Source organism: Eptatretus burgeri, chromosome 1 (genome assembly GCF_056783735.1).
Source record: "Eptatretus burgeri isolate ZD-2024b chromosome 1, Ebu_testis_v1, whole genome shotgun sequence".
Lineage (NCBI taxonomy): Eukaryota > Metazoa > Chordata > Myxini > Myxiniformes > Myxinidae > Eptatretus > Eptatretus burgeri.
The window spans coordinates 144,081,112-144,109,055 of record NC_140961.1 but is presented as its reverse complement, the minus strand read 5'-3'; the positions used below and the strand labels follow the sequence as shown (position 1 = coordinate 144,109,055).

Here is a 27,944-nt window from a genome sequence, read left to right as displayed (position 1 = left end):
AAAAATGAAAATAAGTCAATTAAAAATTAAATGCAAGTGAGTGACCCAAGACAATGTGGAAGCACAGTCCTTTATTGCTTACAATGTGTAAGCATACCCCACTAATATATCATATATATATATATATATATATGTATATCTATATATATATATATATATATATATATATATATATATATATATATATATATATATATATATATATATATATATATATATATATATATATATATATATATATATATATATATCAAAAACACACATCTACACAAACATAAATTAAGTAAATAATATTTGTAAGAAAATGATATATATACATACATACATACATATATTATTTATGTAATATGACTAATCAACTGTCTTTACATACAATATAGATTGACAAAATTGAATGCATAAGGAATTAATGTTTGTGCTCTTTCATAGATTGAGAGTAAGATACTTCTCCAGCCATACCGTAGTCTGTGACACCGTACGCACACGGCTGCGCATAGCTTCCATAAGCTGTAGCTTGTTGCATTCCCGATGGGTATTGCGCTGCTCCGGGGTAGGCTGCCATGCTTTGTGTTGCTGAGGCTGGGAGAATGTGTGGGTATGTTCTGCTGGAACAAAGAATGCAGCACTTCGTAAATAGATGCTCGTGGCTAATTTGTACAACAGTTAGGTCACAAAGTGTAATTTGGACAACACAAGCAAGCAATTCAATGCCGTCATAAGTTTTGACCGTCCTCGATTATCCTCATTGGTTGAGAAGTGTTCATTTTTTGAAAAAAAAACTTCTGAATTGCTGCAAATCAAGTCTGTTCAACAACAGGGCATTTGTACACTGACAGTTCAGATGTATTCTCGTCGATTTCGATACATCCATACACTTTAGTGAAATTTTACACAAATGTTTTGAAGCGGATAAATTCACCGAGACCCCAGGCTGCTTCAATTGCCGCCATTGCCCCCATCAGATCTCAATCCATTTGAGCACATTGAGGATGAACTACCACAGTCAGAGTCAAAATTATTTGCCCACCTTTCTGCACCCACTCACTGTAATATATAATCGTGAGAAAAAAAAACTGAAGTTTAATATCAATTGATAGACCATCCAGTAAAAAGTTAAAGAGATTTCACCACATGTCAAGGCTGTGATGACATGAAATGTCACCAAACCTGGATATTAAGTATACCGTCAGCCACCCGATGCAATTCCATTTTGAACATGCCAATTGTCCTTCCATCCACTACACCTACAGGCAGAGAGTTGTACATGCCAACAACTTTGTGTGAAACATCATCTGTCGATGTTCAACAAAGTGAAAAACGCACCCTAATCCATCCTGTCAATCTATTCATTCTTTAAAATATTAGGAAAAAAAAAAAACCACATCAAAGCATTTGGATTTTTACAAAATAAACAACAACCACTTATGTAGTCTGTCTGTCTGCACACCCAAACCCAACGGATGGACATACAGCACCTTCCTGCTCTGATTGTTTCAACGACTTATCTACTATTACCCCGAGATCTGCCCGCACAGTAAAGCCTGAAACTTCCCTATTCAACAAATCCCGACTTCTGCAAACTACATACACTTTTGTGGATTACACTTTAATGATCCATACCCTTACCCTCTTTAATATAGCCAGGCTTGTTTGAAATCTGCTTAAAATTTCTTGAAGCAAGAATTTGTCAATTTGTCAAAAAATCCTTTTGTCAAAAGAAAAGGAAACATTCGTGCTTCAAGGAACCATTCGAATTACGAATATACGCGTCGTGAAATCATGGTCGCAACACCGACCTTCATCATTCTCAAATGATTGTTTCGCTCCAACCCAGTGATCTAACACCTTCCTGCAATCACTTCTGGCTTGTGGGGGTTAGGAATGGCCGGGTCGTAGCTTCGAGGAGCTGTTTGGAATGGGTTCGAATCTCGACCGAGCTATAAAATATCATCCAGCTGTTTCTCGTGCAGGTCAACACATCGATGTATCCACCGTGCATCGGAAGGATGTTAATCCGGAGGACTCTCTTGCAGCCATGGTTGTTGGTAAGCGTTAACTTTACTTGGGAATCAGTAGACCTGATTTTGTTATTCGGTCGGGATACCATCACATGATACCCGAGATTACATAGTACCACAGTCGTCTTGGCCAGGAAGATTTTCTCTTTTTGAAAGTAAGGTGGGGTCTTCAAAGTGCACAAATGAAATAGCCGGCTTAACAACAAGTGTTACCTTCACCAAGAGCTTCCCATTTGAAATGTTATTAAATCCTCTTTTCAAATCTACCTCGACTGCTCAAAAACATGGCAGCTTGAAGTGATTTGTTCGATCCAGCATTCAAGCGGATACCATTTCCCAGTTGTTTTATCGGCCTTGCTTAGTTTTAACGAGAGAGAGAGAGAGAGAGAGAGAGAGAGAGAGAGAGAGAGAGAGAGAGAGAGAGAGAGAGAGAGAGAGAGAGAGAGAGAGAGAGAGAGAGAGAGAGAGAGAGAGAGAGAGAGAGAAACATCACTGTGAAGATGGGGAAGAGGGACTCACTTGGATGGGTAGAGTTGTAGGGAGTAATGATTGGAGGAGTTTGGACTGTAGCTGCCTCCGGCTAGGGCTGCAAAGGCACAATGAAAACACGAGTCAAAATCCAAAACCTACAGCAGGCTCATAGACAAACACACCCCTCAACATGTCAGCCAGCATAGAGTGCTTTCCTTCCCCCTTGCAGTATTCCAAGGTAAATGGCCAGTCTGTGGCTTTCAGCATGTCCAACGTGCCCATATTTCCAGGCGAGATGTCGGAAGGAAAACAAACTACTCCCAGCCTGGCATATTTCACTCCATATATGAAGAATAATGAATTCTAAAAATTTAAACTATCTATTAGTCTTCTAAGTGCATAATTTCATACATGTGTGTCCAAGTAAGTACAGTATTGTATGATGTACTCCTCAAGATATTTAATTAATAGCTGATGACAATAAAATGACACTCAGCAGCCAAATAAATTACCAAAAGTCACAAAATGGTCGGTGACCTCACTAATAGCCAACCGTATTCTTGGAGATGTAGTGTGAACATATCCATCGTTGAACACAAAAGCTGTGATTTGTGAATCTTTGTTTTATTTCCAGGATTCATCGAATGTCTGACCCCACTACTGTTTCTCCTTTTGGTTCTTCTTTTGATACTCATTGTTTTTCCCAAGTTTTTCCATCACATGAAACCTGACAATGTCACATCCTTTAATTGTGATGTCGTAAACATCCTTCAACTTATATCCTTGTAACGAAGCGATTGATGTTAACTACTGTAGTTCCTCTTAATGTATGCCACCAGAGAGCAGGCTTGATAATGGGTGGGGTTCGAAGGATAAGACCCCTCGCCTCTCTTCAACCCCTACTCCCCCCCCACCCACCCCCACCATCAATCACTTCTGCAGACCTTTTTATTTTAAAATCAAACTAGCAAAGCAGTATATCTTTTTTTCTTCCAAACAATGATTTAACTGGCTTATATATAAATGCATAAGGTCATTGTATTTTGCAATTAATTGTACTTATTTTGCAATTGAAGAGTAATGAGGGATAAGTTTAATTTACTCACCTTCATTCAATGTCATTTAATAAAGAACACGACTCTACTGTATTTGCTAATAGCATATTTTGAAGGCTTTGAGGATGGGCAGGCAGGTGCAATACCTCTCTTGTATCATCACCCTCCCCTTGAAACACACAAACATACGAATATATATCTCAAAAAGTGTGTGTGTGTGTCAGGTCAGGTATGGGAGCATGTGCCAGAACAGCGCGTCGCTGCGTCCACTTTCCGCCGGTACTCCAGGGGCCTCCGTCTGGCCATCCCCCAGGCAGATGCCAGGCCCATCCCCATCTCCTTGAGATGATGGTCAACCTGTTGCAACCATGAGGCACGTGGTCGGCCCACTGGCCTCCTCCACTCATGAGACTCCCTCGCTGAGAGAATCTGGTGAGCAGGATCAGCGTCAGGAAAACAAGCCACATGTCCATACAGCCGCAACTGACGCTCACGGACTATGCAGGTAACAAATCTCATCCGAGTCTCTCTCAGCAACCGCTCGTTGGACACAAAATCCGACCAGTGATAACCAAGGATTCTCCGAAGAGACCCGGTACCAAAGGAATTAAGTCTCTGTCTCAGATTCTTGGTCAGAGTCCAAGTCTCGCACCCATAGAGCAAGACTGGAAGTACCAAGGACCTGAAGACTCGGACTTTCGTCCTCCCGCACAGGTACCGGCAGCGCCACACCCCATGATCCAGTGAATCCATGACTCCCCAGGCACGACCCAGACGTCTATTGACCTCTGACTCGCAGCCAGCAGAGACATGAATATCACTGCCAAGGTAAGTGAATCTCTCCACGACCTCAACATCCTCACCACAAACAGACACAGACAGGCCAGCAGCATCCAAGATGTCACCGAAAGCCTGGATCTTAGTTTTGACCCAAGAGACCCGTAATCCCAGCGGCTCCGACTCCTCATTCAGCACCTCGAGGGCCCCCAAGAGGATATCTAAAGTCTCTGCAAAGATGACTGCATCATCTGCAAAATCAAGGTCCGAGATCTTGACATTCCCAAACGATGCACCGCAACTTGATCTCTCCGACATCCTCCCTAAAATCCAGTCCATACAAGTGCTGAAAAGTGTGGGGGCAAGTAAACATCCCTGACGAACTCCAGTAACAACTGGAAATAAGTCAGAGATGGGACCACCACACTTCACAGCACTCTCAGTACCAGAGTAGAGTTCAGACATCAGATCGATCAGTTTTGGTGGCACCCCACGAAGACCAAGAATCCTCCAGAGGACATCCCGATTAACTGAATCGAACACTTTACAGAGATCAACAAAGGCTGCAAGCAGCCCCTGCCGAAACTCTCATCTGCGTTCGGTGAGGACACGAAGTGCAAGCATACGGTCAATCGTTGACCTCTTTGGTGTAAAGCCTGACTGCTCTGGACACTGGTGCTCAAGCAGATGGTGGTGAACCCTATCGAGAATTATCCGAGCAAAGACCTTGCCCGGCACTGAGAGCAGCGTCACCCCTCAGTAGTTGTTGCAGTCTTGGCGATCACCCTTCCCTTTCCAGAGAGGGACAATAAGGCCCCTCTTCCAGTCAGTTGGGATGATGCCTGTGTTCCAGGCAGAGCACAAAACTGCATGCAACGACATGAATGCAGCATTTCAACCAGTCTTGAGAAGTTCGGCATGGATGCCACAGATCCCTGGAGCTTTGCCCCGTTTCAACTGGTTCACCGCAGCCCGTGTTTCCAGAAGCGAAGGTGGACCACAGTTGATTCGAGGGTCAGCAACAGGGATTGTAACACCCTTGACGTCCAACTCGACAGCTGGGGGATCAGCCCGGTACAACCGCTGAAAGTAACCGGCCCAGCGGGCCTTCACGTCAGACTCCTCTGTCAAGAGCCTACCACTCTCTGCTCGAACTGTAGTGCTCCGAGGGATGGGCTTGGATGAACGTAATGCGCGAATTCCCCTGTAAGCGGGACGAGAATCACCTGTCCACAGGTGATGCTCTACTCCATATATTTCACTATATTGTGAAACTTACATCTTACACTGAACATGTCGGAAATGACACCTAAGGAGTGACGAATCCTTAATCTCATAATACGCTCGTTGACCGGTGTTACCTCAGTTATCATTGGGGTCAGCTTATTGGACACAGCTACAGCAACTACTTGGGTATGGTAACCCTCACAGATTCCTCACACATAGGCCTCCTTGTCCACCCTCAGTGCATGTACAGTTTTACGCCTCAGCTCCCTGAACAGCTCAGCTCTGCCATTCAGCCTGGCCCTGTGACTCTGGTCAATGGTATCCAGTGTCCCTTGAGAGACAAATTTCTTCTTTGCCCTGCGGTGAGCTCCAAGGCATCCACCGGCAACATCAAGGACGGTGGTCTTGAAGGCGCTCCACAACTCTTCAGGACCCCCCAAAGCAACCAGACCCCCCAAGTGTTCACTCAGCCTGTTCGCAAACTCCTCAGCTACTCTCTCATCCCTGAGCTTGGCAACATCCAGCCTAGGCTGGGATGGTACCATTCTCCAGGATTTAAGGTGCAGCTTTAGAGTTGCTACAACAAGCCTGTGGTCAGTATTGAGGAAATGAGCACTCCGGTAGACCCTGCAGTTCTGGATCATCCTCCAACAATCGTCAATGAGGACATGGTCAATCTCCTTTGCCACACCGCCAGCGTTGGAATACCAAGTCCAGCGATGAGCTTGTGGGCGCTGAAACCATGAACCAGCCACCCTAAGTCCATGACTTCTTGCAAAGTCAAGGAACTTAGTGCTATTCTGGTTCATAGTTCCTGACCCATGGGGACCAACACACACCTCATAACCATCCCTATCAGTTCCAGTCGATGCATTGAAATCCCCCAAGACTAGAAGTGTATCTCGTCTGGGGCACTGATCAACCACAGACTCGAGTGTGGCGTAGAATGCATCCTTCACGGTGAGATCACTCGCCTCAGTCGGAGCATAAACAGAGACCAGGGAAATGACACCTAAGGAGTGACGAATCCTTAATCTCATAATACGCTCGTTGACCGGTGTTACCTCAATTATCATTGGGGTCAGCTTATTGGACACAGCGACAGCAACTACTTGGGTATGGTAACCATCAGAGCGACCAGACCAATAGTAGGTGTAACCACCCACCATTATCTCGCCGCAATACAGTCTCCAAACCTCAGAGAGAGCTGCAATCCCGATGTCCAAACGCTTGAGCTCAGATGATAACAGAGACAGGTGATCATCCTCTCTTAGGGATAGGACATTCCAGGCACCCACCCGAAGGGACCGCCTCAGGTTAACCCAAGGAGACCGCCGTCTGGTGGACGACACCTCAGCACCACTCCGACACACTCTCCCGCAATCTGACCCAGGGATGTTACCCCGTGGTTTCCCTCCTATCATCAAAGATTGGGGGTCCCGAAGGCTTTGCCCCAATCCCGTCATCCGGTGAGCTGCCCTGCGAAGGGAAGCTGCACAGGAGGTACTCCCACGGAGTGGGTTTTCAGATTATTTTGCATTTTTGCATTTTGCGGAATGAAGGGTTTTACGGTGGCCGGAGTGCAAATCCTACCAACCTCCTAATAAGAAGTGACCCAACTGCAGGAGGACGTCCGCAGACACAGTTGGGCCCTAGATATGGATGGCCGTTGGCTCACAAGGAGCTCCTCCGCCCTTTGACAGGTTTTGTTTTTAATCCTGCTGGGTGTCCATATCCAAACACCCTCCTCACCAGAAAACCTGGTGGGGGAGACGGTTTAGTCGCCGACAACCCGACCATGGAACAGGTTAGTACAGGTTTACATGGTACCTGTAGCAGGTCACAGATCGAACCTGACCTGATGGTGAGTGTGTGTTTGTCTCCTCCATAACTACAAAACCATGAAATCTAGCAGCCTGAAACTTTGCAAGCATACTAAGAAAACTCCAAGGAAGTGCAAGAGTGAAAATTGGGTGTTTGGGTCAATTAAAACCCCAATTTTGAAGATAATTTTTAAAACAGCCTTATTTAATTACATCCTTCATCAGGCCATCCTCAGCCACCTTGCTCTCTGGGGTCTTAACGCATTTCCTGGGTAACCTCGCTGGGGTCTGAAGCTGCCATGTTTTTTGGCCTGCTCAACCATGCCTTGACTTGGAACAGGCCGCAATGATTTCTTAACGGTGAAGTGGTTTTTCCCCCACTTTCCTCACTCATATTATTGAATATATAGCTACAAATCGCTGTGTGCATCGCTTTTGTAAGTGCTATAGTTTTCAAAAAAAGAGCTTGGAGCGATTTCATGTATTATTTGATACCATTTTCCACGATCTACTCCCACAGATGAACTAAGCATATTATCTTTATGTTATTTCGGTTTTGAGGATCGGATATGTTCCGGACTAAATGAGTGTCGAAATCTGGAGTGAAATCTGATTATTTGATGAAATAATTAGTCTGAAACGAAGCCAATATACCTATTTACTTGAAGCAAGCAAGGCTATGGCCCATCCTCCTCCACAATATGGTCCCTTCTCCTCCATACATACACAAAAAACTGTGAAATTTCCAAAGCATTAAACTATTGTTTTTCTTCTGCTTGGAGCATTACATTGAGTGAACAAAAAAATTTAGGAACGTGCCAAAATTAACCAGCTTCATTGAGCTCTATGATATAAAGTATTCACTGCTGGACCTCATGTCCTGTCCCCCAGAGGGACTGCCTATCCATAGCGTCTACCAGATCTGTGCCGAAATAATTTGAGGCTTCACGAGGTGTTCTACAGGGAGTCAAAGGAAATGTGGTAACAAAGAAAAACGGACGTTTTAAAAAAAAAGTTAGAACGTTTGCGCGGACCCCGAACCAATGCGGGCACAGATGTGAAGTGAAGCAGGTACAGACGGGCAGGCGAAATGTTGGATGATCTGCAATGTTTATTTCACAGGTGATTGAATTTTGCGATGTCTCCAGGGTAATTCTACCTCATGCAACAACTCTTTTGTGGATAAAGTTATTTATTTGAACAAGTTAATTTTATTTCATTAACTGCTGCATGTGTGGTGAAGACTGGCTTTAAAGTTAAAGGGATACTATATGATATGCAGTGATAGCCTGGTCAACCGTTCCTTGTCAACCATTTCATTTGAGAACTTGCGTGAGAGCTTAACCATTTGCTGAATGCCTTACAGTCGAGAGCGGCACCACGCTCTTTCTAACCACTGATTCACTGACTGATATTCAAGATTGATGCCTTCCGGGTGATGTAGAAAGTTGGAATTTTGAATGCCGATGGACATCAAAGCCGGTACACTGAAACGAGATGAAAAAAAAATCAATGAATCGTCGGACAACATCCGTAAATGGAAATAAAAATAAATGAAAGAAACGCAGGTGAGTGACCCGTTACAATGGGGAAGCAAGATAATTTTGTGTGCCGATGGACATCAAAGTCGATACACCAAAAAAAAATCACAGAACCTTCGGAAAGCATCTGTAAATGAAAATATAAATAAATGAAAAAAAATAAATGATGAATGAATTGTCGGTGAACGACCCGAGACAATGGGGAAACATGGTTTGTGTACTTACACAATGTGTAAACACACACCACGAGTGTATATATATATATATATATATATATATATATATATATATATATATATATATATATATATATATATATATATATATATGCATGTCCATTGGGACCATACTCTGTACAGAGCGTTGGTGCTGCCGAAGCAGTCTCCTTGGCTATTGGGCACAATCCTGGACAGGTCGCCACTCTGACGCAGGATACTTGAATGACTCGGTCATCCCAGCAAGCTGGTACTCATTTTTCCGACCTCGGAAGGATGGCAGGCTGAGTCAACCCCCTGGTGAATTAATTCAGCGGGAAACGAGGCTTGAACTCAGGACCCTCGGATCCCAAGCCACCACCCGAACCACTGAGCCAACACCAGGCTACATATATGCATATATATATATATATATGCATATATATATATATATATATATGTATGTATTTATGTATATATATATATATATATATATATATATATATATATATATATGTATGTATATATATGTATATATATATATATATGTATATATATGTATATATATATATATATCTATATATATGTATATATATATATATATATATATATGTATATATATATATATATATATATATATATATATATACATATATATATATATATATATATATATATATATATATATATATATATATATATATATATATATATATATATATATATATATATATATATATATATATATATATATATATATATATATATATATATATATATATATATATATATATATATATATATATATATATATATATATACATACATAAATACATACATACATATACATATATACATATATACAAACACACACACACATATATATATATATATATATATATATATATATATATATATATATATATATATATATATATAACACACACACACACACACACACACACACACACACACACACACACACACACACACACACACACACACACACACACACACACACACACGCACACACACACACCCTGTGCAAAGTCTTGGAGCCACCCTTCATAGCGATATGGATACAGGTGATCAATTGTAGTTCACACATCCTTTGCAGGAGCGAGGACCATTTTTTAATGGGTTTCTTCATTTGTTTTCAGCTGGAATTACAATCACTGTTCCTTCTCCTCTTACTGATCAGAGAATTCTTATATCCAGTTCCAAACAAGCACTTGATGTTCAGTTGATGATATTTCAAACAATCCTCCACTACAAATAACAGATCTACCTACAGCTGTATGTTTGAAAAACATGGCTATTGAACGAAACTAAGGACATTTGCATTTTCCCCACAGATCCAAGCCATGGATATCTCAGCTCATCATTGATCTGTCTGATCTGCGTTCAAACTCACATGGGGACAGATTTAACGGAAAAACGACATCCTAGTGGAGTGTCAGCAAGTAAGATGGCATTTCATAGCACACAATTCTTAGTACAGGGACATCAAGCTGGCTGTCCCATCTGTATTTAGATTTTGGATGTTAAAGATGCCATGGTATCTATCATTGTGTGTCCCGGAACGGCCAAATTCCCTGCTTCGATATTAAATGCGATGGATGCAGGAATTCAGTTTATGTAATACAGCAATGTGTTGAACATAACTTCTTGAACAAAAGCCATTTTCTTTTGCGCAAAGCAATGCCTCGCAAATTGACGGGTGCTTCGAAAAGCCATTTATTTTCTCTGAACACAAGCACATTGATGCAAATGCTTCTGGCACACCAACTGAAAGGAACAAAGTTATTTCTGCTCACATCATGTGCTGCACACTAAGAAGGTCCATTACCGTCTTTCTACATCCCGGCGTTGTTGAACGACCTGGACGTAATTGCGCAGCCCACATTCTCGTGGCACGCTGAATAGTTAGTCGCATTCAAAAACCAGAATGCTTCCTGCAATTCCATCCCACACGTTGGTGCAATTTAATCAATGCAGCATTTTCCAGACAGGCTTAAAATATATGTGGAGCGATGGTTATTGTAGAATACGATATCTCACGTACACCAGGATGTTTTTCATTACTTTATGCTGGACGGGGTATGTGTAGACAAATTGCTCTGAAACTCAGCACGACAACAAAGTAGTGCAATCGCAATGCTTATGAGCAAAACCAAATTTAAACATTTCCCCGGGCCACTGACTCAAGATCATTTACGGAGTGCGCAAGTACAGCTGATAAAGTGGCGAGGCATCCAAAGCGAACAAATGAGAGAAACATCTTTAGCAATCAGCCGGGGCTTTTCCTGCCGGAAATTGCGAGCCTTAGGCCCAAGCAGCCGAACGGGAAGAAGCGGGAAAATAACAAGAAGAAAAAAAAAACCTTCAGAAAACCCCGGGATTAAACGAGATGACAAAGAATGCCTTAATCCAGGAATCCAGTCGGTGAAGTGTAAGCGAAGGGCAGGCCGGGGGTTAAACAGTGCTTGCTGCCACGCTAGGCCAAAATCCCACAGCACACATTTCACGGCAAGCCGCGCCCGGTGGCTTCTACAACTATCCTTTGAACAAGGCCTGGCGTGAAGGCTCCGCTAAAAGGGGCTAATCGCCAGCACATACTCTAACACATGCCCTGGAGGGGAGGGGATCATGATCTAAATCCTTTTTACGCTACCGTCCCAGGCGGCTGTTTCTGAACACTCTTGTCCATCCCGTACACCGTCTAAAGTTAGTGCCGAGTGGCTGGTATAACGGATGACCAACTGAACGCTCAGAATTGGTCAACGTTCCGAAGGCATTTTGGGACCCTGACGCAATCTTTGAACCGTCCCCGTCCCCTCAACCTCAATAATTAGCTTACACTGAACCTGATCCTCCTCAACCCCCACAAGTCAAAGCTATTCATTCGAATCCATCTGAATGTAACTTGCTTCTCTGCTTCGTTGCTTCTTTTGCAGTCGTGGAATTTCTCACCCTAACTTTTGCTTGTCATCAATTAAACTTGGAACATTATATCTGTCTGTGCATCTTCATTTGCTTTTGGCATCCAATATCACAACAGATCATTAAAATATATATATAAATATATATATATATATATTGCTGGCAACCTCTACTATACAGCCAAATATGAATTGGATTCTGCCTATATGTTAACATCCTCATATCCGAAACCACTGCAAGACAACAACATGGTAGTTCCTCGCATGAGGATGAACGCTTTTGTTGATTGGTCATTATTCAGATATCCTGTTACCTAAACTGTGGAACTCTCTACCTTTAATAATCTGCACAACCTCATCCACTGCTGTTTAGAAATCTCCCATAAAAACCTCAACCTTTTAACCCTTGCTCTTTCTTAGTTGCTTACTTCTTTGTAAAGCACTTTGACATTTTCAATTCAAATCAAAAACACAGAATATGAAGTCGAATGATTAAATATGACCCCGCATACCCTCGAAATGTTTGTGCCCCAATTAAAAAGAAAAATCCTCAGAGGGAGGCTGCGTTCACTTCATCTGGCATTTGTTTTGGTGAAGAGCCATGACGTGGAAGATGCAGCAAGCTCCGCGTGGGCAACCCACACGAGTCTTACGAATCAAAAGGAAGCACGTCCTCACCCATGGGCACCGAACAGCCTCACCTGGCAACAACAGCGATGCAAATTCGTCGCACGCTGCCGGGATAGGAGCGTGACTCCACGGATAACATCATTAGCAGAAGGCTTGCGTGAAATTGCATTACCGTGTATCACCAATTCGCTTTTGGACCCATATCAGCGGCGTCGAAGAATCATTTTACAAAACATAATAAATTATGCCACTGACGAGATTTTGGTGACTTTTGTATTCCTGGGATTTATGCCAGCGTGTTTCATGGTTGAGAAACTTACGGAATACTGTGAGCTTCAGATTTGGTACACCCGTCCCGTGTCCATAACACGGCGTCACAAATCCCTAAATCGGTGAAGAAACCGCTAACGCCGGAGTGGAAATTCAGGCGGCCGCAGAAAGGAGAGCCTCCCGCAGTCCAAACACCAACAACAGAGGCTCATGTACTCATATGCAAGTACATACAGGAAATGATGCGTTGCCTCACCAAATCCCTGCGGTAAGCTTCTGAGCATTACCATGAGTACCAGCTGAGACATTATTCCACGGAAAATCTTTGTGCAAACATCAAAAATACTTGCTCAGCATTTGCTATGTACGTACTAAATATGTAATTTTTTTTTTTTCAATTTTGGGCAAAAGCAACAAAATGTACAACCCACGGATGACACTGCATGTCTAAAAAAACAATGATAGGCAATTTTAAAAAACATAATTTTCAACAAACAAATGATGAACCGATACAATGAGATGTTTGAACGTACTGTACAATCGGTAATCGGAATTGTGCCATTTTCTCAAATGATGATCTTTAGGAAAGCTGATTTGGCTTCGCCAAAGCAGGTTTGTTACCTTGATCGATACAGATATAATGTTTTTGGGGGTTTATTATTATTATTTTTGCAAATTCAAGCCAGGTGACGGATTCAGATATCCAAGTAAACCTCCTCAAACGATTAAATAATCGCGATCTAATTAAAGTCAAAATGGCCGATATTAGGCAACTCCGATGATTTAGAAATTAAAGTCAGGGTTATCGGCTGGCTGTCCGATTCGCCGCACGCGCGGCCAATTACACCAAGCCAATTTGTTACGCGCAGGGAAACTGAACTGGTGGGATCAGTGCAGAAGGCCAAAGGCTGTAGGTTCTTGTCAGACCTGACTTATCACTCATGTCTGTCTGCTGTACAGGAGCAGCAGTGTGGGCACAGTGAAGCACAAACCATTGAAAACAACAGCCATCTGCTTCGGAATTGCTCAGCCTGATTTGTATTACTAACATGAGAAATGCTGCTGAAGTCCAGTATGTTTATACGGTACATTTCATTGCAAGTTACTTATGCTACAGTTTGATGATTGTTTTTGAAGACTTCTTGGATACCTGTCTGAAATGATGCAGCGCGTTAGGGAAATGGATTTCAAAAATAAACCTGCATTTAATTTTATTTTTGAAGTAGCGAGTGAGTAAGGTAACTTTCACCATTAGTGTCAAATAGATTGATATGATTCGGTCGAAAGGTCTTATAACAGGAAAATGGGGAGAGGAAGACTAGGCACCTTGAAGAAACTCCTCGATCGTTAAACGTTGCATTAGACAGGCAATGAGATTGCATTCCCCCGTTGGGACTTTGTAAGTTCTTAAGATTCAGAAACATTGCTGAACATCATCACAGAGCTAAAAACCCAGGGGTGCACCGATGGATGCACGCGAGTGATCTCAAAGAATCATCAAACTGGGACTCTGGGCAGTGTCGGGGGAAAGAAAAATGCTGGCGTTTCTGTATCATCCGTTTGCTATTATTTATTCCAACATTCATTTTGTGCACTCGGAAGACTGAATCACATCTCAGGTTACCCGAGCAGGTAAACAAAAGCAACTGGATTATAATATATCGATAAACAGGTTTTCCAACTTAAGTTATGCAAACAATTGTCTTACATAATATGGATTGCCTTTCCTCAAAGATGAAAGTTACTGCAGCTACTTTTACCATAAATTCTCATGTTACTCCCACTAACAAATCACCAAGAAGCTCCACTCGGTTTCCGTGCAAACACTTTGCAGTTTTCAGAGGATGTAATAAAAGACTGAATGGGGACTGCAATGACGAAGTACTTTATCCTGGCACCTGAAATCCCTGATAAAAACCACTCATGGGCAAAAACTTGTTTCCAAAAATTTTTGAAAATAATTGAAGTACGAGTCAAAAAAATTCTCTTTCGTCAAAAACTTTTTAAAATTCAAATCAAAATAATCTTTTCAAAATCAATATTGAGAAAGACCTTTTTAAATCAAGGCAATTACTGCTGATTCCCTCCGCCACCAAAGGTAGATGGAGGTTATGTTGTCACTTCTGTCTGTCTGTCTGTTTGTTACTTTTGAAAATCATGAAGATTTTTTCAAATATATTGATTGGTCTTGTGCGTTATTCTGTCTGCCTATCCGTCTGTCACCTCCATGTCACAATTTGAAACCGATTTTCATAAAACCTCACCACATGGTAGAGTTCATCGTAAACAAGAAGTCTATTGTTTTTGAGGTCAAAGGGTCAAAAGGCCAACATAGGCCAAAGGTCAAATCTTCGTAAAATTTCTAAAATCCAGAATTTTTTTTATTTTTATCTGAATAACTATAGATTTAAACAGGATTTGCAAATAAGGTCACTGATTTCGACCACCAATTATTTTCGAGTTCAACATAGGCCAAAAGGTCAACGTAGGCCAAAGGCGAACGACTTCGGTGAGATTTCCAAAAACTTCAATTTTCCTCTGATTAACTTCGAAATTTGAAGAGGATTTATATTTAATGTCACTGAATTCAATCAGCCAATTATTTTTGAGGTCAACATTGGCCAAAAGGTCAACATAAGCCAAAGGTCAACAACTTAAATGTAATTTCTGAAATCCTCAATTTTCATCCGATTGACTTGAAATTTGAAGAGAAGTTGCATATTAAGTCACTGAATTCAACCACCAATTACTTTTGTGGTCAACATAGGCCAAAAAGTCAACATAGGCCAAATGTCAACAACTTAGGTGAACTTTCCAAAATCCTCAATTTTCATCCGATTGACTTGAAATTTGAAGAGAAGTTGCACATTAAGTCACTAAATTCAACCACCAATTACTTTTGTGGTCAGCATAGGACAAAAAATCAACATAGGTCAAATGTCAACAACTGAGGTGAACTTTCTAAATTCCTCAATTTTCATCCTATTGACTTGAAATTTGAAGAGCATTTATATTTCAGATGATTGAATTGAACTAGCCAATTATTTTTGAGGTCAACATAGGCCAAAAGGTCAATAACTTAAGTGTAATTTCTGAAATCCCCAATTTTCACCCCCATTGAGTTGAAATTTGAAGATAAGTTGCAGATCAGGTCAATGAATTCAACCACCAATTACTCTTGTGGTCAACATAGGCCAAAAGGTCAACATCGGCCAAATGTCAACAACTGAGGTGAACTTTCTAAAATCCTCCATTTTCATCCTATTGACTTGAAATTTGAAGAGGATTTGCATATCAGGTCACTGAATTTAACAAACAAGTGTTTTTGAGGTCAGCATACACTACTGGTCAAACGTTTTAGAACACCCCCATTTTTCGAGTTTTTACTGAAATTTAAGCAGTTTAAGCCCAGTGAATAACCTTAAATGGTACAAAGCTTAGCGGTAAACTGCCAGAGGTTAAAAAAAAAGTTGAGGTTACCAAAAGCTGAAAAATAATGTAAATTTCAGAGTTATTAAAAAAGGGAACAAGTAATGGTTTAGCAACTGCAGCTGTTCTGCAGCAATGGAAGTAAATTAAGCCTTGAAAGTTGATGCAAACAATTCCTAGAGGTGCCACAACTTTTGTTGATTAGTTACAAACCCTGTGTCTGTATAAATCAGTGTTAGAACAGACTGTGTTGCTACACCCTCTGAAGCATTATATGGACAATATTGCACTGCAGGAAGTAGTATATTGCTATCATAATGATGAGAAAAAGACAATTAAAAAAGGAAGACAGACAGACCATAATAACCCTTAAAGGTGCAGGTCTTTCCTTGAGAGAAATTGCAAAGGAAAGCCAAGGTGCTAGTGAGTACAGTTTCCTACACCATCAAAAGGCACTTGGAAACTGGAGGAAACTCTGACAGGAAGAGGTCTGGTAGACCCAAAGCCACAACACAATCAGAAGATAAGTTTCTGAGAGTCAACAGCATGCGTGATAGGTGGCTCACAGGACAGCAGCTTCAAGCACAGCTTAACACTGGTTGAAGTAAGGAAGTCTCAGTTTCAACTGTGAAGAGAAGTCTTCGAGCTGCAGGTTTGACAGGTCGAGTGGCAGTAAGAAAGCCATTGCTAAGATGGCAAAATAAGAAAAAGAGGCTTGCCTGGGCCATAAAGCACTGCCAGTGGACTCCCGAAAACTGGAAGGTGTGATGGATCGATGAATCAAAATTTGAAATCTCCGGTTCATCACACAGGGTTTTTTATGTCATCGAGTAAGCAAAAGGATGGTTCCTCAGTGTGTGACACCAACTGTCAAACATGGAGGAGGAAGCGTGATGATCTGGGGCTCTTTTTCTGGATCCAGAGTCGGCGACTTGCACAGAGTGACTGGCACCCTGAAGCAAAAGAGCTACCACAGCATTTTGCAGCGCCATGCAATACCCTTTGGTCTACGCCGAGTTGGTCAGTGGTTCATCCTACAGCAAGATAACGACCCAAAACATACACCCAGGCTATGTCAGAACTACCTTCAAAGAAAAGAACAAGACGGTAGGCTTCAAATCATAGAATGGCCAGCACAGTCTCCAGACTTAAACACAATCGAGGTGGTTTGGGATGAACTGGACAGAAGGGTGAAAGCAAAGCAATCAACAAGTGCAACACATTTGTGGGAACTTCTGCAACAGTGTCGGGAAGAACTTTCCAAACAATATTTGATTTCCATTGTAGAAAGAATGCCACGAGTATGTTCAGCTGTTATATCTGCAAAAGGTGGTGACTTTGATGAGTCAAAAATTTGGATTCAATTTTGTTCAACAAAACGATTCCATGATTTCTTTTTTATCTGCAATTGTTTATTTGTTCTCTGCTTTAATTTCAGAGTGCATTGAAACATTAAACTGCTTAAATTTCAGTAAAAACTAGAAAAATGGGGGTGTTCTAAAACTTTTGACCAGTAGTGTAGGCCAAAACGTCAACATATGCTGAAAAGTCGACACTGGCTAAATTTCTAAAATTGTCAATATTCATACGATTGACTTGAAATTTGAAGAGGATTTGCATATTTGTTCATTAAATTCAACCACCAATTATTTTTAAGGTCACATTTGTTTTATGGATTTTGCGAGTATCGTACTCTGCACGACGTCTTTCTTGTTTGTTTGTTTGTTTGTTTGTGAATAAGATATCTCACAAAGTCGTGGATTTATTTGGATGACATCTGATAGAGAGCTTGGGTATGTGACATGGATGAAATGATTACATTTTGGTGAAGATCCGGATCCGAGAATTTTTGAAGTGATTTTTTCACCAATGAGTGATAGCGCTAAAACAATATAAAGCATAATATCTCAAAAAGTTGCAGACAGATTTGGCCGAAACTGGGTGGGCGGGTTAGGCGTGTAACAAGGAAGAATTGATTCGATTTTGGTGAAGATCTGAATCGGAATCCGGATACCATAATTTTAAAGTGATTTTTCACCATTGAGTGGTAGGGCTAAAACGATACATAACATGATATCTCAAAAAGTTAGGGACGGATTTAGACAAAACTTGGTGGATGAGTTAGGTAGATGACAAAAACAAGCCAATTTAATTTTAGTTCAGGTCCGAATCTAGATCCGACCTATCAGTGGGATACAAAACGGAAACTGTTAAGCTTGGGGGAGGTATGCACTCTACCGAGTGCCCTTCTCATTTGTTTATTAAATGTGAATTTCTTGGAGTTTTACTAAATGTTCAGCGTATTATTTTTTTTAAACCAGTACGATACTCTGCCGTTGGTGCTGCCGAAGTGTGCGTTCGTGCCATGTGTTGGTACTACTGAAGCAGTTTCTTGGCAAGGGATATATTGAGTGGTTTGCCATTGCCCTCCTAGGGTCATTTGTCTGTATTCTATCCTCCTAAATGCTGAGTGTCAAGCAAGTAAGCAGCAAGTACCATTTCAAAAATATAGTCTTTGGTATGACACAGTCAGGGTTCAAACCACCAACCACCCAGACAAAGAGCAGACACTTTAATATAACCATTGCACCACCAGGTCTGGTAGAGCGAATTTAGGAAACAATAATGATCAATACTAATTTTTTTTTATGTTTTAATGAACAAGAAATAAAGTCTTTTAAACTCAATAGTTCATTCCTATAGACTGCAACTGCAAGAGAGGAAAACACGAGGGGACATCGAACCTGGAATTCACGATAAATGTAAAGCCGACAGGATGGTGGAGAGGTGGTGAGTGCACTTACCTTTGAGATGCCTAATCTGGATTTGATTCTCGACCTGTCAATAAACTCTCAGATTGGTACTTTGCAGGCACGGTGTGTATCAATAAGTGTGCTGCCTCCCCTTGGATAGGTGTGTATATCTGGGGACACATCTGTTACCACTGAAACTTAAAGACTTAAAATATTGGTTGATCTGGAATTTAAAAACTTACAATGTCTTTTTATGAGGAATGGATAAGGCATCATCGTCACCATGAGCAAATTATATTTCCTGCTCCAAGCTATGGTCAGAAGGTGGTCTGGTCTTCTGAGATATTCTTTTGACACCAGATTACACTACTTGCTATTTCAGAGTGGTTTTGGTTCTAGCTCTTCCATGAGCCTCGACTCGGTATCTCCAAAAAAATCTGCTGGTTCTACACTGTAAGTAAATTGATGAACTCAGGTATTTGAACATCACATATGATCAGCCATCTTCAGCTCTGAAAGGCAACCATTAATGGTCAATTAATATATGCAACCCATTGAATCATTTGGAATCCAACCAAGGTACCAGCATACAAATAAATTGCCTACCTTCATAAAATATTCAATAATAGAGATCATATTCACAAGTCGGTGCAACACTGCAAAGAAAAATATATCGTACTAAAATGGACAATTTGGTGTCTGTATTTTTTGTCTGTCTGTCTGTCTGACCGTGACACATTCTGTCATTACTTATCCAATCGCAACCAAACTTGCCAGGGGGACTCGGGATCACATGACAGAGGTTATGGTTGTAGCAACTATTTTGCCCCCCTCCCCTGTGGGTTTTCCACCTTGGAAGAATTCCATATTAAGGTATATAAAGAGCTTATTGTGGCGTTTCTTGTGGCACACCTACTGGAAGTAAAAAATTCACATCATCACAAACTACAGATTCAGCCAATTCTGTTCAACGTATGATTAGCTTTTTAAGCAGTCATTACTGTTGCTTAACACTAAACTGAAAGCTCTTTTGAGGAAAGCTGAAATCCTTGAGGAATTCTATGTGCATTGTGTCCACCACAGACGAACGCATCTGAGCTGTCTCAACTTGCTCGGCCCCTTGGTAGGCCGAGAGGTAGGCCGTGATGATCTTTAGCTCATAAAGGTGTGTAAATGAGTCTTTCTGCATGAATGATGTGTCCCATTGTCTGTCCAATTTTTTTAGCCATCAAGTTACATGTGAACTGCATAACGATTGCTTATAAGTTATATCTTGGGGTCTCATATGTGATTTCTCCAGGCCACGGCTTCAAATGTGATGTGCGGTGTTGCCCCCGACACTCTAAAGGCCCAACTGTGTCCTTTATGGGATGTATAACCCCATTCCTAAATGTGCGAGCATTGTTTGATACTTGCCTGAGGGAAATTTGGAGAAAATTTTCTGTACTTACACATGGGGGGGGGGGGGGTGTATAGACTAAGAGTCCCTGGTCCGCACACCGACTGGAAGTAAAAAAAAAAATGATTATAACCAGTTATCCAGCTCCGTAAAGTTGTGTCCGAGCTCTGGTGAAATTCATGATCAGATTTCTACAAACATCCCTATCTTGCAATGCTTTTTGAAGCTCTGGCAGAGAGCCTTGTTGCATTCTTTACCATCAATCCGCCCTTGCAAGTTGAGTTCTCCAGACTGTGTGTGCCATCCCTCGGATGGACGTCAAAGTGGTTGGCGAACCTTCAAGATCTCACCTTCAAGCGAGCTATTGCCGGTACCAAGGCCAAATTCCAAATTCCTGCATTAATATGCTTGGCCAGCTGGTTCGAGATCGAATTGGGCCATGCTTCCCCAAGCCAACCCTACAAGAACATGGCAATAACTGTGGCCATTAAAGAATAATAATAATAATAATAATAATAATAATAATCTATCTATAATTCCAGCAATCTCTGTGTGTGTCTGTCTGTCTGTTTGTCTGCGACCGCCATTTCTCGATAACTGCTGGTCCGATCTGATTGAAACTTGCCAGGAATATTGCCAGGGCCCCGCAGATGTGCCTTTTCAAGGTTTGATGTCAATCGGACGAGCGGTTCCCAAGTTACGGCCATTTTATTGCTTTTTCAGTGTTGAAAAGGTGTATATATGGCAGCTGAAGTGTAGTTCCACCGTATCACCTTATCATGCCATTTTTTCTCAGAATAATGATAACAGCATATTAATAATAATAATAATAATAGCACAATAATTGGCAATACACAATAATAGCACAATAATTGAATAAAAAGAAGAACGTGATACAATGACCAATGTCTGTCAACCAATAATGACCTATATATTGTTTGTCAATCAGACAGGACACGGTGCTATGACATCACGAATGACGTCACAATGCTTCCTCTTCGGATTGAAACTTGCCAGGAATATTGCCGGGGCCCCGCGGATGTGCCTTTTCGAGGTTTGATATCAATCGGACGAGCAGTTCCCAATTTATGGCCATTTATCTGTCGACCAATGACAAGACACGGTGCTATGACATCACAAATGACGTCACAATTAATGTGTATTTATTTATTATTTCATTATTTTTGCACGATTGATGGTCCGATCTGATTGAAACTTGCCAGGAATATTGCCGGGGGCCCGCGGATGTGCCTTTTCAAGGTTTGATATTAATCGGATAAGCAGTTCCGAAGTTACGGCCATTTATCTGTCGAACAATGACAAGACACGGTGCTATGACATCACGAATGACGTCACAAATGATGTTTTTTTTTTTGCACAATTGACGGTCCGATCTGATTGAAACTTGCCAGGAATATTGCTGGGGACCCGCAGATGTGCCTTTTCAAGGTTTGATATTAATCGGATAAGCAGTTCCTAAGTTACGGCCATTTATCTGTTGACCAATGACAAGACACGGTGCTATGACGTCACGAATGACGTCACAATTAATGTTTATTTATTTATTTATTGATTTATGGATTTGCATGATTGACGGTCCGATCTGATTGAAACTTGCCAGGAATATTGTTGGGGACCCGCGGATGTGCCTTTTCGAGGTTTGATATTAATCGGACGAACGGTTCCCAAGTTACGGCCATTTATCTGTTGACCAATATCTGCGAGAGAGGGGGACGGTAGAGGGGGGATGAGAGTGGGGGCGAGAGAGAGGGGCGAGAGACGAGGGGGAGAGAGGTAGGGCGAGCCTACGGGGGGGAGGTGGGACAAGAGAGGGGGAGAGAGAGGGGGAGAGAGAGGGGGGAGAGAAAGGAGGCGGGAGTGGGGATGAGAGAGAGAGAGAGAGCGAGAGAGAAGGGCGAGATAGAGGGGCGAGAGAGGAGGGGAGAGAGAAGAGGGGGAGAGAGGAGGGGCGAGACTAGGGCTGAGAGAGGGGGGAGAAAGAGAGGGGGAGAAAGAGAGGGGGAGAAAGAGAGGGGGAGAAAGAGAGGGGGGAGAAAGAGGGGGAATATAGGAGGGGTGAGACTCGGGGTGAGAGAGGGGGAGAGAATGGGGGAGAGGGTGGGGGAGAGAGTGGGGGAGAGAGAGGGGGAGAGAGAAGGGGGCGAGAGTGGGGAGGGAGAGAGGAGGAGAGAGGAGGGTGAGAGAGGGGGCGTCACAATTCAAGAGAGGGGGAGAGAGGAGGGGCGAGAGAGGGGGGTGAGAGTGGGGGCGAGAGAGAGGGGCGAAAGAGGAGCGGGAGAGAGGAGGGGCGAGACTAGGGGGAGAGATGGGGGACAAGAGAGGGGGAGAGAAAGAGGGGCAGGAGTGGGGATGAGAGAGAGAGAGGGAGAGAGAAGGGCGAGAGAGGAAGGGGAGAGAGGAAGGGCGAGACTAAGGGAGAGAGAGGGGGGACAAGAGAGGGGGAGAGAGAGGGGGCGGGAGTGGGGATGAGAGAGAGAGAGCGAGAGAGAAGGGTGAGAGAGGAGGGGGAGAGAGGAAGGGCGAGACTAAGGGGGAGAGAGGGGGACAAGAGAGGGGGAGAGAGAGGGGGTGGGAGTGGGGATGAGAGAGAGCGAGAGAGAAGGGCGAGATAGAGGGGCGAGAGAGGCGGGGGGAGAGAGGAGGGGGAGAGAGGAGGGGCGAGACTAGGGCTGAGAGAGGGGGAGAGAGAGGGGGAGAAAGAAGGGGGAGAAAGAGGGGGAGAGAGAGGGGGAATATAGGAGGGGTGAGACTAGGGGTGAGAGAGGGGGAGAGAGTGGGGGAGAGAGTGGGGGGGAGAGAGTGGGGGGCAGAGAGTGGGGGGAGAGAGAGGGGGAGAGAGAAGGGGGAGAGAGAAGGGGGTGAGAGTGGGGAGGGAGAGAGGGGTGAGAGAGAGGGGCGTCACAATTCAAGAGAGGGGGAGAGAGGAGGGGGTGAGAGAGGGGGTGAGAGTGGGGGTGAGAGTGGGGGCGAGAGAGAGAGGCGAGAGAGGAGGGGAGAGAGAGGAGGGGCGAGACTCGGGGTGAGAGAGGGGGAGAGAGAGGGGAGAGAGGGTGGCAAGAGAGGGGGCAAGAGAGGGGGCAAGAGAGGGGGCAAGAGAGGGGGCAAGAGAGGGGGCAATAGAGGGGAGGGAGAGAGGGGAGGGAGAAAGGGGGAGAGAGGGGGAGAGAGGGGGTGAGAGAGAGGGGGCATCACAATTCAAGAGAAGGGGAGAGAGGAGGGGCGAGAGAGGGGGATGAGAGTGGGGGCGAGAGAGATGGGTGAGAGAGGAGAGCGAGAGAGGAGGGGCGAGACTAGGGGGGAGCGAGAGGGGGCATCACAATTCTTCTTCATTTGATATGACGTCACAATTGACACTGGGGACCTGAGTATGTTTCCCAGGTGTTTCCCAAGTTATGGCTGTGGTGTACTGGATAGAAGATGCTTAGCAGGCAGACACGAGCGGGGGGAACAGTCGAGCCGGGCTGTGTTGCACAAGCGCGAGCGCGGGCGTACTTTGCCCGCGGCTCGCCTTTATTACGTATTCAGCACACTCACGAGCCGGGCGACTACGCATCACCACAACGCCTCAGGCGGCGCGCACTCCTTATATTCCTTGCAGACACGATGATCACGCCGACCCCTCCTCCCATCATCATGCCCCGCCCTGCATGCCCGCAGGCTACACCACACTCCTCCCTCCTAAAACTATGATTATTAAATGATCACCATCATAATAAGCATCATAATAAGTGTGGTGTAGCCTGCGCGCATGCAGGCTACACCACAATGGCCATTTATGATACGGTTGGTCCGATCTAATTGAAATCATGTCCCAATCCAGTCGTCGTTTACGCACCTAAGGGCCCGTACTAGTAATAATAATAATAATAATAATAATAATAATAATAATAATAATAATATTTACACACCACTGTCCGCGTACTGCGCACATGCACATACGCATTACCCGCCCCCTTGGCCTCTCCCGTTGGGAGCCAGTGTTTCTAGTTAATTAAATACCATTAAAATTTTAATGTCCCTGTCAAAAAAATTTCATCAAAAGCATAATCTCCATGATTACGAATGCTTCAAGTCCTGATATATTTAAGTCTACATTTGAACATCCATCCTGGGAGATCACAACTAGCTGGGGCACAATAGAACAGCTTGCTGAACGACATCGAAACAACAAATGTTCTCCAATATATGTTGGCCTCTCAACCTGAGCAACATCGAGTCGGCAACAAATCAAATTAATTCCCTTCACAATAAACCAACTTTCGATAAAATGCCGACTCTTAACCATTTTCACTTTGTACAACTTTTCAAGAAATTGTGAAGTGTTGAGTTTGGAATGTATCGGCTCATTGTCCTGCAAAAGAGACTTTTTAATGATTGTTAAAAAAATGTTATTTTTTTTTGGTAATTTGTGAACCTGCTGTCGTTTGTCGTTCTGCACCATTGTAAAAACACCATGAACCTTCTCTAGAAAAACATACCTTGTGCAATGGCTTTGAAACTGTGAATCACTTTCCAATGTGGAAGATGCTTCAACAGATGTTTAAGCCTCACAAAGCAATGCTGCTGTTACATTTTTGTACTGAGGAAGTTACATTGAGTTTGTAAGTGTTGAGAGACCAAAAATGCATGAATGTCACCAACATTTGAAATATAAACATGTTTTTTTTTTAATCACAATTTGGGTGTTTTTATTATGAAATTCGTGCATATGACATAAACGTTTTTTTGAAACACTTTTGAGGTGCAAAATAAATACAAAAGGTGTGTATCTGATGTGTTGATTTCAAAACACATCAACATTTTACTCAATGAATCCTTCTGTTTAAAAACGAAATGTTTAATTGATTTTTAATTGTCAAACATGTTTTTTTGGGGGGAAGCCTCCTGATGGACAGGTGGATACATTGAACTGAAAAATATGGAGGTAAATAGAAAAATATCTGTGCAAGAATAATGATGTTACACCTTCAAACAGAGCTGGATGCAATATGTAATGTAGTTTTACAAAAGTGGTAGTCTGAATGTGCACAAGATGGCAAAATGAGTGACTGCATAATCATGGTCCTTTGGAATGAGCTCCTTTTAACATCAAAGAAGCAGAGGTGCTCAAATTGCATTTTGAAAATGAAACGACATTGGGAAAGTTGAGAAGGTGGAAAGTTCAGAAGCTACATCCATGACTCATTTCATTTCTTCTCAGTGTGTGTGTGTGTGTGTGTGTGTGTGTGTGTGTGTGTGTGTGTGTGTGTGTGTGTGTGTGTGTGTGTGTGTGTGTGTGTGTGTAATATATATTTATATATGTATATAATGTATGTATGTATATATATATATATATATATACATATATATATATATATATATATATATATATATATATATATATTAGCAGGGTATGCTTACACATTATGTAATCATATGAACCATGGTTCCCCATTGTCTTGGGTTGCTCACCTGCATTTGATTTTTAATTTATATATTTTCCTATTTTTTTCCATTTATTTATATTTTCATTTATTTTTTTTGATATATTTTTTCTATTTTTTTGCCATTTACTTATATTTTAATTTTACATGTTGTCTGATGATTCTGTGAATTGTTCTGGTGTAACGGCTTCGATGTCCACTCAGATACAAAATTTCAGCTTTCGACATCACCCGGATGGTACCGATCTTTAATACGAGTCAGTGAATCAGTGAGTCAGTCAGTGGTTAGAAAGAGCTTAATCTATTACATATGTCAAGTAATGATCGTCAGCTCGGAATTATATCCAATGCATCCATTTTTTAGTTCTCCAACCTAAAGTTTTATGAGAACGACTCAACAATTCAGCCAGCAACCTGGCATGAACCTTGCCTCCACCAGCCTTTATCAAGATTTTTTTTTCAAGAGCAAGCAATGACCAAAGTCAAGGACAGAAGACAAAAGAATGACTGCACAGGTATGGCATACACTATTCCATGTGGCTTTGGTGTGGAATACATCGGGGAAACTGGAAGAACCTGAGGCCAACGCATCAACAAACACCAGAAGCCATTGAATGTAATCACCCGGAAGGTCTCAACATGGGTTGAGGGCGGGCCATGTTCCCCTATGGGACAATATGAACGTTCTGGCGGTATACCCGAACTGTTCCAGGAGGAAAATACTGGAGGCATGGCACACTGGGTAAACATTATCGCCAAGGTATGTGGGCTACTCCAATACGTGCAGTTCGCATTATTTTTGCAATTTTCTCCGAGAGATCTGGATAATAAGGTAACACACACCGACCAATCAGTTCTGGTTTGTTGTTGTTTGTATTATGCCTTCGAAACCCCTGTTCCAACCTTCTGTCATAGCCATTGTTCTTTAGGGTTTCATGTTCCTGTTTTTAATGTTGGAGTAGCCCACAAACCGCTACATACTATTTGGGGTGTTTTAACCAAATTGAACGATGCAATACCGGAAAGTGAGAATTCAGGTGTGGTGTACAACACTGGGTGCAAGGACTGTGAAGAGGCATATAATCGGAGAAACAGGGAGAAACCTCAATACACGGCTAAATGAGCACAAAAGGGTGATGCGATTGGGTAACACAGATCAGTGAGCAATTGCACGACACCACATATAAACGGGGCATCAACTGGACCTCGGAGGAACCCGCGTACTGGATGTCACACCCGACAAACACCAGCGATTAATGCTCGAAGCCTGGCATTTTAAAGACTAGAGAGGTGGTCCAACAAACAAAACCATTGATCTCCCTCTACAGTACAACCCATTGGTTGAAGCATCTATAAGGGGTTGGTGCAAGAGCAAGGATGCAGGTAGGTTCAACAATAGTTTTGGTACAGATAAACCACCACAATAAATCACAACGCCACTGCAACACTGCTCTACACACTGCTAACATTTCATCACACACATACACACACATACATTTTCACCAGTACATGCACAAAGTGCATCAACCCGCACCCCTTTCCCGATCCACATGCAGAACCTAAACACAGTCATCTAATAACCCAGAGGTACTGGGGCATGCACAGTTAGCTGTACATATGCATAATTACAATACCAGATTAAAAAAAAAATTAAAAAATTAATAACCAGGAATCGGTGGGAATCCAATGATGAGTGACATTGCCACATTCTGATAACCAAATGATGTGCGCATGCATTCACACGTGACCGGAAGTAGTGCGCTATAAATGGCTGCATGTGGTGAGCTGTGCCTCTTGGCTTGACAAGGCTTGTGGACCGCAAGCGAAATGTCACCTAAGGAGGACTCTCTTTCCTGTTTGTAAAAAAACAAAACAAAATGGGGAGTAGAGCTTACTCGGACTTTGTTCGATTGATTGGTTGGCTGTGCTGTGTAGCTGAACAATGTATTATCCCACCAGATCAATTTAATG

At 42.5% G+C, this 27,944-nt stretch overlaps 1 protein-coding gene across 2 annotated transcripts in view; it reads right to left on the bottom strand.

The window, feature by feature from the left end:
• The window catches only part of LOC147035672 (protein phosphatase EYA1-like), a 386,713-nt gene that overhangs the window by 288,318 nt on the left and 70,451 nt on the right, over positions 1–27,944 (bottom strand). For both annotated transcript variants that reach the window (XM_085846578.1, XM_085846569.1), the window contains exons 3-4: positions 2,538–2,604; positions 460–605 (exon numbers count right to left, since the gene is read on the bottom strand). In XM_085846578.1, coding sequence (XP_085702704.1) covers positions 460–605; positions 2,538–2,604 — 213 coding nt within the window. The remainder of the gene's footprint in view (positions 1–459; positions 606–2,537; positions 2,605–27,944) is intronic.